The following is a 15,060-nucleotide window of genomic DNA, read 5'->3' as shown; positions in this document are numbered from 1 at the left end:
AGCAGCTTACGGTGAAATTATAACTGGGCACGAAGCAAATGGAGGTTTGTATGGCTCCACAGCTTCACATTCTTAGTGATACATATGGAAAAATTATCAACAGGCACCTGATGGGTTAAAGATGGACCAGGGGCGTCCACAAAGTATGGCAAACAAAAGTCAAAATGACAGCCACAATGGTATGATTGAAGTTTGGTCTGTTTTCTTATATACGTGCCGCCATATTGGTTTGTGTGTGTGTGTGTTTAACCACACCTTGCAGATGCCCCTAAAGCTTTCAGTCAGTAGCCTGCTTCATATCCCAAGTGGCCTTCCCCAACCTCAGTACAAATTGCAAATTGCTCTTCCCACCTCCAGTTAACATCTGTTCCAGCTGTGTCACAATTTTTTTATTTTAACCTAAAGCAACTTTTTTTTTTTCTTTGAAAAATGAGAAACTGAAAATTGAAGCAAGCTCTACCACAGGGAGTCTCTAATTCTGACAACTTTTAAGATTCGTGGACTCAAGTCTTAAAGCTGCCAAGGTTGGAGACCCCTGCTCTGCCCCCACCGACAATCAGAAAAGGAGTGGCAATCTTGGGCTCCTTTGTGTCATTTCAACACAAACGTCTTTGAGAAACATAATTCAAAAAAGTAAAGCTTACATCCTGCTTAACCAGTGCATCTGCCTTAGTGGCAAAAGTGGGAGACAATGTTTTAGCAGGGCATCAAACAGTTCAACCCTTTCTTGTGTTTCAAGTATCAAAGGCAAGATCTCCCCACCCACCCCTCCCACCCCCCCAAAAAAAATCCCTCAGGCAAACCAAAAAGCATCTAACACAAGTATTATTATTTTTTTTTATCCTGCACAATTTAGCACTGATTCATTGGCAAGTATGGTTCTTTCACCATTATTTGGTCCGTATCTGAAGAGATTCTACATCAGTGTTTCTCAACCTTGACAATTTTAAGGCATGTGGACTTCAACTCCCAGAATTCCACAGCCAGCAAAGCTGGCTGTGGAATTCTGGGAGTTGAAGTCCACATGCCTTAAAATTGTCAAGGTTGAGAAACACTGTTCTACATTTTTCCTTCTTTTTTTTTTTAATCCCTCAGCTTTGGGGAAATTGGGCTGAAAAATATATATATATATATATATATTGTAGTCTTCAAACTCGGTTAAGGAATCCCAGGTTAAGGGAAGCTGGGATGTGGATAGAGTCCATGGTCAGAGACGAAGGGTTGAACGGAAACAAAACGGGGAACATGAACTTGAAGTCTAAGAGCAGCTGTGGAGGGTCGTTCCGCTCTTGCAGCTGGGCCTAGAAGGAACCGGAAGAAGCGCGTTAGCAGAGACATTGGACCGGTGGCTGTTTTAAGCCACAACTTTGCTCCTGCGGCTGAATCCTGAGTTTCTCTAGAGTAGGGATCCTCTGAGTTTTAGAAAGGTAAGGCACCATCAGCTCAATCTTTTTCTAGCCAAATTTTGTAGTGGCAACTAACTTAACAGCACCGTACGATACGATTGTTCGTCTGGAAATTAGCAGCCGCTCCTGGCACCGTCTAGCTCAGAGGGGTCCAATCTCGGCAGCTTTTAAGACAGTGGTTCTCAACCTTTTTAATGCCGCGACCCCAACCGGTCGTAAGTCGAGGACTAAACCGGTCGTAAGTCGAGGACTAAACCGATCGTAAGTCGAGGACTACCCAACCGGTCGTAAGTCGAGGACTTTCCCTGCCCGGGAGTGCTGCGCATGCGTGGTTCCGCCCCCTGTGCCGGCCGAGGCGTAGCTGGCAAGCGGCAGAGACGGAGCAGGCCGACCACCAGCTGGCCCAGCCCAAGGGAGGTAAGGCACCCGCCGGAAAAGGGGGAAAAAATGGCGGACAAAACAAATGGCGGACAAAAAAAATGGAGGACAGCCTTGCTTGGCGACCCCCATGAAATGGTCGATCGACCCCAAATGGGGTCCCGACCCACAGGTTGAGAACCACTGTTTTAAGACCTCCCAGAATTCCCCAGCCAGGGTGGAAGTCCACCGGGTTTAAAGCTGTGTATCCCTGATGCGGTTGTAGTATCTTCCCACAAGAAACAGAAGATCGTAGCTAGAACTGGCCACGGCTACACCTAGTGTCCTGTGTGGATCAGAGGGAATAACCTGGCAGTCGGTTCAGTGTTTTTAAATAGCGACAGCTGTCTGGGTTTTGTTTCTGTTTTTAGTTTAACCTTGCGTACGGTGAAGGTGAAAAATTCAGCTGCCGCTTCTCGGCTTTTTCTCCTGGAGTCCCAGGGTAAGATCACAGTAACTAACTGCAGGGCAGGGGTGTCAAACTCGCAACGTCACGTGACGTGTTGCGATGTATCACAACTTTTTTTTCCATTGCCGGCAATGGGGTGGGCGCGGTTTCAGCATGACGCACCCGGCCTGCGTGCCGGCAGTTTGACACCCCTGCTGTAGGGGGACAGAACTGGCAAGCTATGATTTTACACTGTTGTTAACTATGATAATAATTAATACTGTGAAACAACATCTGCCATCCCAGGTCCTTGGGAAGGATATAATAGGTGGGTAAAAAAAAGCCAGATCCGTTGTAAATATCTGGGTGACACTAACTTGTAGCTCGTCAACTTTCAGTGACTGAGTAGTGCTCACCGAGTGGAATTTGATCCTACGCCCTACCAATCTGTCAATCTTTACTTATTCTTCATGCACTTATCTTTTGTCACACTGGAGTCTTGAGTCCTATCTCACTACATTTCATGAGCCTTACAGAATGTCACAAATGAGAAAATTCTACAAAGAAGTAATTCCTGAAGAGTCTTGAAGATAATGACAAAACGAAGAATGCGCTTTGCTGGACACGTGCTCCGCAGGAGTGTGCAACGTCCAGCAAAGACCGCAATCAATTGGATCCCACCAGATGGTCGGAGGAAAACAAACCTGTCACCAAACATTTCAAGAGGATCTGAAAAACATCAACCTTCAATGGAAAGGTCAAAGAACTTACCTGAATGTTTCTTATGAAGGTTACTGTCACTCGCTCTTCAAACTCGTTCACAGGAGTGTAAAGATTTAGTATTTTTACAATCTAAGGAGCAAAGATCAAATGAGGGTTATAGAGGAGACGCGACAGACTCTGTGGCATCACTAGTTTGTAAACAGGCATCACGGGTCCTCAAGAGAACCAGCGTAGGAAATGGGTGGAATTTCAGCTTAGGAGACAAGACAGGCTGCCCACCTGCAGGCAGACCTTCAAGAGAACTGGCGCCCCTGAATGGGTGCCCCATTTATCCACAATTGTACTTATTGTGCAAGATTGACCCCGACGTGTGTTCTCTGGTTCCCTAGAAGATCTACACGAAAGCAACGTCCAGAGACAGTCGCTTCTGAACTGGACATCCAGTTATGAAACTGCTGCCATACACCTCTCCTCTAGTCCAGGGCTTTTCAACCTTTTCACCCATTGTGCCACTTTTAGGATATGGCAACATCCGAGGACCACCAGTCGCCTAGCAAGGGGTCAAAAACTTGATGACAAAAAAAAAAAAAAAGGAAAAAAGTGATAAAGTACAGGTAGTCCTCGACTTACAACAGTTCGCTTAGTGACTGTTCAAAGTTACAAGGGCACTGAAAAAAGGGCCCCCCAAAGCCACAGCCGAGCAAGACACCTGCCTGCCCACCCGGCGGTGCTCTTCCTCCTGTCCGAGGTTTTCATTGTTGTGAGCATTTCTGTTGAGGATTGGCAGCGGGGGTGGGGTGGGGTGTGTGTGGTTTTTATTCCCCCCCCGTCTGCTGGGTGGTTGCAGCAGGTTTTGGTCACTTCACCTGACCCTGGGACACTGTGACCGTCATAAATATGAGTCAGTTGCCAAGCATCTGAATGTAAATCACAAGACCCTGGAGAGGCTGCAACATTCCAGCTGATCGGCGCTTCTTCTGGGCTCAGCAGAAGCACCAGGATCAGTGCTGAGCTCCAGCTGGAGCCTGGTGTTGATCCTGGCACTTCCGCTCAGCCCTGACAGCCCTGAAGAAGCGCTGATCCTGGCGCTTCCGCTGAGCCCTGACAGCCCTGCAGCTCCAGCCGTCTCTCGCTCAGGCTTGTGCGGTGCTGCCACGGGTTCAGCCCATTCCCCTCCCCCGCTACCACTTTTCTAGGATGGTCGCGTACCCCCTGCCAGGTGCCCATGTACCACAGGTGGTACCCCTACCACTGGTTGAAAAGCCCTGGACTAGATGTTTTCTATATCATTACAGATACTGTGTGCGTATATTTGCTTCCATCGCATTCTCATCAGACACTAAACAATAATCCATTAACATACTCAAGTACTTTCCCTGGTCACTTAAAATAACCTTCCTCAGCCAGATGCTGGACTTGACCAAAGCAAAAAGCTTTGAGTATCAGCACTGCATCGTTGTGATTTAAGCCAAAGCAGGGATGCTTAAGTTCAAATCCTTGCTCGGACTGAGACTCTCTGGTGACCTCCTACGCCGAATGAAAAATATGTTGTTCATGGTATGTTTAGGTGTGTGTCGTGTATGTGTTTCACTTTGAGAGCGGGCAACTAAATTTCATTTTTGGATGTGTGTCGTTGTGCCCACAGTAAAAAAAAAAATGACAATAAAGGTTATCTTATCTAAAAAGGATCCGAAGAAGGAAGGGGTGAAGAGGAGAACCGTATTCTCCCGCTCAGCCTTTTATCAGCCGCTCTGAGGTGGTCCGGGAGGTGTACCTGCTGGGTGGTGAGGGACGTGCACAGGGAGCAGATGGCCTCCCCGTCCTCAGGGGTCTTCTTTTTCAGCTGCAGGAGCTGGGCTGCCTGGATCAGGGGCTCCAGGGTCTTGGCAGCCCCACTTGGCTGCAGGTTCTTCCCTCTCAACCACTCCTCCAGTTGGCTGATGTTAAACCTGGACCCGACACAAGGAAGACACGAGTTAGGAGAAGAACTGGCGAGAGGTTTCCGAATCCCGGTGAGAGGTTTGCGTGTTCTCAACCGGCCCGTGCCTCTTTGCGTGTTCTCAACCGGCCCACGCCTCTCTCTCTCCAACCCCCTTCCAGAGCAGCCACTGCTGGGCAGCATTAGCAAGACGGATGGAATTCCATTTCTTCCTAATTTTTCCAGCAATTTTGGGGGCCTTCTTTTGTCTGGATCAACCGAATGTACAGTAGATCCATTGGTTTCCATAGGAACTGACTCTCTGGCTGGTCACCTGCACTTGATGCCACGGGCTGAGCGGGTGTGACTGGCCCAAACTCACCCAGCTGGCTTGAATGCCCAAGATGGAACTAGAATTCACCCTCTCCTGGTGAGCGTTCTCAACCAGCCAGCTTTCATGCCTAACACTTACCGTCTCCTGGTGACCGGTCCAAAGTCACCCCTCTGGCTTTCCTGCCTAAAGCAGCACTGGAACTCTCAGCGCCTAGTCTCTAGCCTGATGCCTTAACCACTAAACCAACCTGGCTCTTGTCTGATGGAAAAATACTCTCGATATAGAGCAGCTTCAACATATTAATGCGGCACCCGGGGAGATGTTGCAAGTATACATAAATTATTGCAAAGCGAACCTGGGAGACCGTTTTCCCACAATATGTCACATTACAGCCTGCTTTCATTTCAAATGTTGAATTGCTAAGCAAACCCCACTCCCCAGACAGAGCAACTCCAGTGAAGGAGGACCAGATTGATCTAGAACGGAACGGAACAGAACAGAACAGAATATAGAATAGAATATAGAATAGAATAGAACAGAACAGAAATAGAACATAGAATACAAAATAGAATAGAATAGAAAATAGAATAGAGTAAAATAGAATATAGAATAGAATAGAATAGAATAGAACAGAATATGGAATAGAATAGAATAGAACAGAACAGAAATAGAACATAAAATACAAAATAGAATAGAAAATAGAATAGAAAATAAAATTTCTGAGTAAAATAGAACATAGAATAGAACAGAATATGGAATAGAATAGAATAGAACAGAACAGAAATAGAACATAAAATACAAAATAGAATAGAAAATAGAATAGAAAATAGAATATAAAATAGAATAGAGTAAAATAGAATATAAAATAGAATAGAATATAAAATAGAATAGAATATAAAATAGAATAGAATAAAGAATAGAATAGAATAGAATATAGAATAGTATAGAATAGAATAGAATAGAATAGAATAGAATAGAATAGAATAGAATAGAATATGGAAAGAATAGAATAGAAAATAGAATAGAATAAAATAGAATATAGAACAGAATAGAATAGAGAAAGAATAGAATGGAATGGAATGGAATAGAATAGAATAGGAGCTGGAAGGGACCTTGGAGGTCTTCTAGTCCAGCCCCTCTGCTCAAGCAGGAGATCCTATACTATAATCTGTCATTTCCTCTCCCTTGTTTGGGGCCAGAGAGTCCTTTAGCTTCCAATGGCTGAACGGCCTGCAAGGGTTCTGAAGCAGGAAGAGGGAAGGGCGCTTATTCCATGGGGGTCCAGCCTCTCTCTCTCCTCCACCTTCAGCACGGGGTCTCAACTTGGGCAACTTTTAAGACCGCTGGACTTCAACCCACCGAATGGCTGGCTGGGGAATTATGGAAGTCGAAGTCCACACGTCTTAAACTTGCCGAGAGGCTGAGGCACAGACCCACAGGAAGTAGGGCTCCCTCCTCCGCCTTGAGCGCATCACCCGCCCGCCTTCCGGCCTGAGCCCTACCGCATCTGCATGCCGGTGCTCCAGGAGCAGACGTCCTTCCTGAGCAGGAGGTTGTTCAGGGCCACGGCGTTGATCATGTAGAAGAGCTGCTTGATGGCCTGCTGGACGATCTCCGGGTCCAGGCCCTGGTCGTACATGACGCTGAGAAACGTGTTCAGCTGGCGGAGGATGGCCTCCAAGCTGTAGGCGTTCTCACTGTCCCCCCTGCTGGAGCTCCGCTTCCGGTAGCCCATCGGCTTCACCCCCGACAGCCCCTGGATGCTTTCGTTCTCCAGCACCGCCGTCACTGAGGGGGAAAAGAAAGAAGTCCTCCAAAGGTCAGCAAGGTAAGCCCTGCAAATTCTAATTTTCTCTCAACTGTTCACAATAATAATAATAATAATAATAATAATAATAATAATAATAATAATAATAATAATAATAATGAGGAAGAGGAGGAGGAGGAGGAGGAGGTTGGAAGGGACCTTGGAGGTCATCTAGTCCAACCCCCTGCTCAGGCAGGAAACCCTACACCATTTCGGACAAGTGGCTGTCCAGTATCTCCTTAAAAACTCCCAGTGTTGGAGGATTCACAGCTTCTGGAGGCAAGTTGTTCCACTGGTTAATTGTTCTCACTGTCAGGGAAGTTTCTCCTTAGTTCCAGGTTGCTTCTCTCCTTGCTCAGTTTCCATCCGTTGCTTCTTGTCCTGCCTTCAAGCGCTTTGGTGAACAGCTTGACTCCCTCTTCTTTGGGGCAGCCCCTGAGATACTGGAAGACTGCTATCATGTCCCCCCTCGTCCTTCTCTTCATTAAACTAGTCCAGGGGTGGGCAACCTTGGCTCTTTTATGACTCGTGGACTTCAACTCCCAGAATTCCTGAGCCAGCCATGCTGAGGGGAAAGGGAGAGGTTTCCAAGCTGAGCCAGGCTGGCTCAGGAATTCTGGGAGTTGAAGTCCACGAGTCATAAAAGAGCCAAGGTTGACTAGCTCTGAACTAGACATATCCAATTCCAGCAACCGTTCCTTATATGCTTTAGCCTCCGGTTCCCTGATCGTCTTTGTTGCTCTTCTCTGTACTCTGTGGCTCTTGCCTCCCCCTGCCCCCCACGCTCCCCTCCAATTCTGGGAACTCTGGAATTGGAAATCCACCAAGTTTGCCAAGGTTGGAAACACCCCCTCCCCCCCGGATGTAGACAGTCCTCAACTGTACTACTCGGCTGAGTTAAGTGTGCCTTTCACCTATCATGGGCTGCAAGACGCCTTCGGCAATCTTGATGAGCTGCTGGTAGATCTGGATGGAGAGGTCACTCAGGACCTGGCGGTACTCGGCGAGGTCAAAGTTCTTCAGGCAATGCTCATTCTGCTTTGGGGTATTTTGAGTCATGAAACCCTGCAAAGGAAGATCAAGAAGAGGTAGCAAGGTTAACGGCAGGTCGGATTGCAATTATGAAGAGGAAAAACACCAAATACTGTAAGGTTGATAGGTAAAGCAAAAGTTTGTGGAGCAAATTCTGAGGAGAACTGGAACTTTTGGGCTAGATTTTAGGGGGGGGGGAACCCCATACATCAGTGTTTCTCAACCTTGACCATTTTAAGGCATGTGGACTTCAACTCCCAGAATTCCACAGCCAGCATCGCTGGCTGTGGAATTCTGGGAGTTGAAGTCCACATGCCTTAAAATGGTCAAGGTTGAGAAACACTGCCATACATCAAAGTTCACTTCCAAGATGGCTGCAGGGTACAATATAATTCTTAGGGTGCCTAAAGAGACGTTGGAGGCTCCAGTGTACTCCGGTTACTTGTGGGGCAGATCCCTATGTGGTAGGTCTGCTACTAACAGCTTCCCTCCAAGTGACAAAAGAGGCCTTAGTGAACACTTGCGAGGTCAAGAGTGAAATCTGGAGGTTTTATTAATGTTTTATATACTTACAAAGTGTGGAACAGAGATCAGGAGGCAGGGAAGGAAAACCGGGACTCTCCTTGCCTCGCGGAATTTTCATTTTGATGTTAGTTCACGAAATCAGGTAAAAATGGCCTCTTGTCTACTACCAACAAGGCAGACCCGTGAAGGCTAACTCAGAAGCGAGTTCAATAAGGTTTATGTCCAGGAAGTTGCAAGGTGCATAGAACAAAAGCTTTGCTTGTTCTTTTAATTAGTTACATGTTCAGTCCAACGGTCAGATCTATAATTCACTAACATTAGCAGATTGTCAAGGTTGGATGGCTAAGGTGCCTGCTAACCTCTATCCCTATTCAACTTGCCATAGAAACAGGGCGGAGGAGGGGAGAGCTTGGGAAAGGAGCAGGAGTCTAAGAAGCTGTCCGTGGGCCGTGAGAGTCAAGGTCACAAAAGCAGATGTCTGACCGGAGAAGTGGACCGTTCTCATAACACAGGGGTGTCAAACTCAATTTCATTGAGGGGCCACATCAGCATTGCGGTTGCCCTCAGGGGGTTGGGTGAGTGTGGCCAGGGTGGGCATGGCCTACTGGATGGGTGTGGCCTACTGGGTGGGCGTGGCTAGCTCTACATCATTCGCATCAAGGGGGCCTGTGGGGGCCTGGGCAGGAGTGGGACAGATCTGAGGGTCTCTGGCAGAAGGGGGTGGGACGGGGGCAAGCGCCAAGGCATGGTCCATTTCTTCATTCCTCACAAAGGGTGACCCCTCCCCAGCATGCACCCAGCGGGCGGGGCCGACGTGGCAGGGGCTGGTTCCTCGCTGTTTCCAGAGGGCCTTGTGGAGCTAAGACTGAATGCATTTCAGCATAGATGGCCACCACAAAATTGTACATTGGCTCCCGGCCAGCCTGGGCCAGGACCAAGGCAGTGGGGGCCGTTCCCTCCCTGTTTCCAGGATGGTTTCGTGGGCCGCATGAAACCACTTCGGGGGCCGCATCCGGCCCCCGGGCCTTGGGTTTGACGTGTCTGTCATAACATATCATGGAAGTGTGACTGGGCAACGTGAACACTAAGACTTAAGAGACTGAAACAAACCATGAAGTTTGAGCAAGTGGGTGGCTCGCTTACGAGGGAGGACAGGGACCTGCAACTGCCTGCCTGAGCCGGTGAGCCTAAGGGCGGGGAGACAGTTGACACAGATACCCAAACTGGAATAGCAGGTATGATTTCAAGCCCACATTTATAAGAGGCAAAAACATATCCTAATAGCAAATTAATTTCCCCTGGTTGACTCTTCTATCCCTGGAGAGGTAGGAATGAGACAGTATGAGATACTTGGATGACCTTCTTTACATCGCAGAAAAGTCCTTAGCAAAATTCCTGCTGGTCTGAACGGGAGTTTATTTACTCTAATCTGGAAATCTCAGACATACAAGTCAGCAATCCTTGACTTGTGACCAGAATCAGGACTGGACCTTCTGTTACTAAGCGATGTGGTCGATCAGTCAGTTCACACCTCATTTTACTAGCTTTTTTTGCCATAGTCATTTAAGGGAATCACGCCGTTGTTCAACGAATGCAGCTTCCCCCACTGACTTTGCTTGTTCGAGACCAGTTGGGAAGACTGCAAAATCGTGATCATGTGACCCGGGGATGCTGCCACCCTTGTAAACTCACACCAATTGCCAAGTGCCCAACTCGCAATCACATGACTCACAGGGACACTGTAACCATGGGTAAGTGTGAGGACTAGTCTTATTCAACGCTGTGCCCAGAGTTGCTTTGAAATGAGATGAGCGGCAAACAAATGGAATCAATCAATAAGTCCCTTTTTTTCAGTATTGTTGTTGACTTCAAAAGATGGCCAAATACAAACGGTTGTAAGTCAAGGACTACCTGTACTGTCTGACCATCCCTTAGGGCAGGGGTAGGCAACCTTGGCTCTTTTATGACTGGTGGACTTCAACTCCCAGAATTCCTGAGCCAGCTATGCTGGCTCAGGAATTCTGGTAGTTGAAGTCCACCAGTCATAAAAGAGCCAAGGTTGCCTACCCCTGCCCTAAGGGAGATTCATCCAAGAGAGATTTTTAGCACCGAGGCCCTCGTCCTTGGTTACCCCGCTGCTCTCACCGTATCGCCGCTGTATTGCTTCAGACAATGGAGAAGGCGACTCGTGTTGGACAGCCAGAATGACGTCATCTCAAAGTCCTCGTTGTGTTTCTATGGAGAAGCCAAACAAAAGACCGTGGATCTTTTCCTTTGGTCAGTCATGCCACGAAAAGGATGGGCAGCTGGAAACACAGAGCCCTGCTCTGGAGCCTCTCCAGAAAGTGGCAGGCAAGGAATCGTCATGAGACAAATAAATCATCGCCCGGGAGGGCCTTCCCTTGAAATGTCCACCTATTATTTCCAAGTTTTGTGTTAGGGTTTCAAGGGCTCTGCTGGAACAAAGTCAGATCAAGGCGTCTGAAGGAAGGGCCTAGGGGCAAAAGAGCTGAAGAAGTGGCCCCGAAAGGTCCCTAGAGATGGTTCTAATGGGCTTCCTTCGAATGAAGTTGGCTAAGTTAATCGATCATAACAAAACTTGCTACTTTTCCAATTGGGACTTTTCTCATGCAATCTTGTGAAGGCTGCAAAATTGTGAAGACTGTACTGGAGGCACTATTACAACAACCAATGTTGCATGCCCCACAAATAAACTCTATTTTCCACTTCGTCTTTTATCTTCTACTTGTTCCCTAGATACCTTGCGTCATCTCAGAGATATATACCATCCAATAAACATACCAAATAAAGTGAACCCCCCCTTTTTTTACCTTTAATACTTTTTTAATGCCGTTAATAGTGGAGGTAAGCAACGAGTGCACTTTTTGATCATCATTAATGTAATCGGCGTGTCTGATGCACATAAAAAGGATGTAGGCGGGCAAGCAGGGCACGGTGGCGGATACCGTTTGGGGCTTCAGATCTGTGAGCAGGAAAGAAAATCTTTCAACAACGGGATCCCTTAGCCACTCAAATACAAATTCTATACTGATGGACCTTGGACACTTACCTGAAGCAAAATGAGTCACAGAATTATTTTTATTAACTGATCTCATTCCTCTACTATATATATATATATATATATAAAGATCTGTCCTAGTTTGAACAATCCAATTACTGTATTCCTATTATGTACTTTGGAGTAGAACATGCTATGCCAAGAAAAAAAATGGAAATGAGTAATGCTCCATGATAAATTGTTCAACATGTAAATCAGTTTTTCAACTTAATCTTTTAACGTGACATTTATGCTTCTTCCCAATGCTATAAAGACTTTCTCCCTGCAGTGTTTCTCAACCTTGACCATTTTAAGGCATGTAGACTTCAACTCCCAGAATTCCACAGCCAGCGTTGCTGGCTGTGGAATTCTGGGAGTTGAAGTCCACATGCCTTAAAATTGTTAAGGTTGAGAAACACTGCGTTTACAGGAACAACAATGGTAGAGTCAATTACTTGGAGAAAGTGCTGGGTTACCTTCCACTGGAGGCATTTAAGACAAAATAGACAGTCCTTTTTTAATGTGCATTTCCCCGATGGACAGGAATGAGATTACTTGACTACTGACAGTAGGTAAATGCCCCCTTCAAACTCTACAGTCCTAGAACTCTTAGGAATAGATTTGTTCTTACTTTGGCAGCAAACTATTACAAACCCCATTTATGACCACAATATTAAGAACTAGGTTGAGAAACTAAACAAAACCGTTTACCTGTAATGAGATTTTTTATGAGCGAAGGCTCCTCTTCTTCATAATATTCTAACATCCCCTGGAAGTCTTTTTCCTTCCTTTGGACGGCAACGTGCCGACTGAGTTCGTGTTTCCGTTTTTCAGACGGTGTAGTGGTTTGATCAGCTGGGAAAGACAAATCAAGAACCAACACAACCCCTTTCAGAGATGGCCTGAAACAGCCGCCCTCGCCAGAGGCCCCTCCAAGCTCTGGTTGACTCGGTGGTCTGCCCCAGCACCTCGGAGCTACAAAAATGATAACTGAGGTAACCCAAATATAACACAATTATAACAAATATAAAAAGCCAGAAGGAGGTTGTGGAGCTGTGTAGTTCCTTCTCATCTGCTTCAGAGTAAATTCTAAGGTAGAAACCAGTATTACCTTGAAATAGAAATATGACAACCCACCTGTACTCTAATACAGGGGTCTGCAACCTCGACAACTTTAAGACTTGTGGACTTCGGCTCCCAGAATTCCTCAGCCAGCTAGGAATTCTGGGAGCTGAAGTCCACAGGTCTTAAAGTTGTCAAGGTTGCAGACCCCTGCTCTAATGGCTATGATTCATATTGAGCTCTCGTATCATGAAAACTAATTATGTGCCATCAAGTTATGTTTTACTCCTAGCAACCACATAGACAGGAAGCTAAAACATGCGGTCCATTTCCTGTCTTGTGGAGAGTAGCATTTGGGTTCCTGTAAATCTCATCTCCAAGTCTTTCTCCTTTATCTGCTATTTCAGGGGTCTTCCAACTTGGCCCTTTTATGACTTGTGGACTTCAACTCCCAGAATTCCTCAGCCAGGCATGCGTGCCTGGCTGAGGAATTCTGGGAGTTGAAGTCCACATGTCATAAAAGGGCCAAGTTGGAAGACCCCTGCTCTAGAGAATACATATATATCACTATAGCATTAGACCAATCTGCTACAGTCACACATATAAAAAGTAAATAACTTCCATTTCTTAATAAGAAGACGAAGATAGTAATCAAATTATGGCTTGATAACCTTGCTAAGGATAATAGGTAATTCCTTGCTTCCTTCACCAGCGAACAAATGCTGCAGTGGTGAAATGCATTAAAGAAATGGACTCTAAGACACAATTCAAGTAACTTTGTGCCAGTCAGTTTCATGCCTATAAATTATACTGACAGGAACCAGCTATGCTAGTTGCCATGATGTAGAGTCTTCAATTCCTTTGGCTGAATTTCATTTAATGATCAGCTTTCTGGAAACCAGGTTTTTGGATCCAAGCTGCAGTAGCTAATCACTCCGTCAAGCCCTCAAAATCAAAAGAATATATTTCTGATATGCCGCTTCTCTTTTCCAGGACTGCAAATGCATATATAGCATTCTCTAAAAATCCACCTTTGGTGCCAGGAGAACCAGCAGGTGGAGACATTCTCCCTGGTACCGGAAGCAGCAAGACCAAAGCAGGGCTGGGAATAGCAGAGGAAGGGAACTTTTTAAAGTTTTCTAATCCTTCCCCTTTCAATAAACAGAAACAGGAAACATCCAGTCGGTGAAGATGGCGTGCAGAGGGGCAATGCAGCACTTTAAAAAGCAAAAATATTTTTCAGATTAGAGAGGGGGGTTAACCTGGCACCTGCCAGCCACCTCTTAAAAAGCAGCTGAGACTTCGTAGAATTATATAGGACAGTGGTTCTCAACCTTTTTAATGCCGCGACCCCCAACCGGTCGTAAGTCGAGGACTAAACCGGTCGTAAGTCGAGGACTTTCCCTGCCCGGGAGTGCCGCGCATGCGTGGTTCCGCCCCCTGCGCCGGCCGAGGCGTAGCTGGCAAGCGGCAGAGACGGAGCAGGCCGACCACCAGCTGGCCCAGCCCAAGGGAGGTAAGGCACCCGCCGGAAAAGGGGGGAAAAAATGGCGGACAAAAAAATGGCGGACAGCCTTGCTTGGCGACCCCCATGAAATGGTCGATCGACCCCAAATGGGGTCGCGACCCATAGGTTGAGAACCGCTGATATAGGAGCTGCTAAGGCCCCAGGAAAGGAGTTGCAAACAGGGGTTAGGCTGCACCCCACAGTTCTGCAAAGGATGTGGGAGGAACAACCAGGAATTGCGATGGCTCTTAAGGTGTCCTTGACTAACACTTCCTTTAGTGACCGTCTGAAGTTACAACGGCACTGAAAAAAGTGACTTATGACCATTTTTCACACTGACAACCATTGCAGCATCCCCCATGGTCACGTGATTAAAATTCAGACGCTTGGCCACCAACTCGTATTTATGACGGTTGCAGAGTCCTGATGTCACGTGATCATCTTTGGTGACAAGCAAAGTCAATGGGGAAGCCAGATTCATGTAACAAAACAACGTTACTAAGTTAATGATTCGCTTTACTGAGGCAAGAATGGTCATAAAATGGGGCAAAATTCACTTAAAAACTGCCTCACTTAGCAACAGAAATTGGAGTAGGCAACCTTGGCTCTTTTTTGACTGGTGGACTTCAACTCCCAGAATTCCTGAGCCAGCCACACTGAGGGAAAAGGGAGAGGTTTCCAAGCTTATAATAATAATAATAATAATAATAATAATAATAATAATAATAATAATAATAATAATAATAATAATAATAATAATAATAATAATAAAGTTGGAAGGGACCTTGGAGGTCATCTAGTCCAACCCCCTGCTCAGGCAGGAAACCCTATACCATTTCAGACAAATGGCTGTCCAGTCTCTTCTTAAAAACTTCCAGTGTTG

The 15,060-nt window shown here is 46.4% G+C and overlaps 1 protein-coding gene across 1 annotated transcript in view; it reads right to left on the bottom strand.

Moving 5' to 3' along the window:
• Positions 1 to 1,133: 1,133 nt before the first annotated feature.
• MYO5B (myosin VB) overlaps positions 1,134 to 15,060 on the bottom strand; it is a 177,996-nt gene continuing 164,069 nt past the window's right edge. Inside the window, exons 28-35 of the mRNA XM_029283377.1 lie at positions 12,320 to 12,463; positions 11,382 to 11,533; positions 10,696 to 10,785; positions 7,908 to 8,058; positions 6,689 to 6,974; positions 4,709 to 4,883; positions 2,983 to 3,063; positions 1,134 to 1,301 (exon numbers count right to left, since the gene is read on the bottom strand). Of these exons, the coding sequence (XP_029139210.1) occupies positions 1,149 to 1,301; positions 2,983 to 3,063; positions 4,709 to 4,883; positions 6,689 to 6,974; positions 7,908 to 8,058; positions 10,696 to 10,785; positions 11,382 to 11,533; positions 12,320 to 12,463 (1,232 nt within the window). The 3' untranslated portion in view covers positions 1,134 to 1,148. The remainder of the gene's footprint in view (positions 1,302 to 2,982; positions 3,064 to 4,708; positions 4,884 to 6,688; positions 6,975 to 7,907; positions 8,059 to 10,695; positions 10,786 to 11,381; positions 11,534 to 12,319; positions 12,464 to 15,060) is intronic.

This window comes from Protobothrops mucrosquamatus, unplaced genomic scaffold, assembly GCF_001527695.2.
Source record: "Protobothrops mucrosquamatus isolate PMUCROS unplaced genomic scaffold, P.Mucros_1.0 scaffold70, whole genome shotgun sequence".
Classification (NCBI taxonomy): domain Eukaryota; kingdom Metazoa; phylum Chordata; class Lepidosauria; order Squamata; family Viperidae; genus Protobothrops; species Protobothrops mucrosquamatus.
Note: the sequence above shows the minus strand (reverse complement) of the source record. Positions and strands in the feature narration are given on the sequence as shown.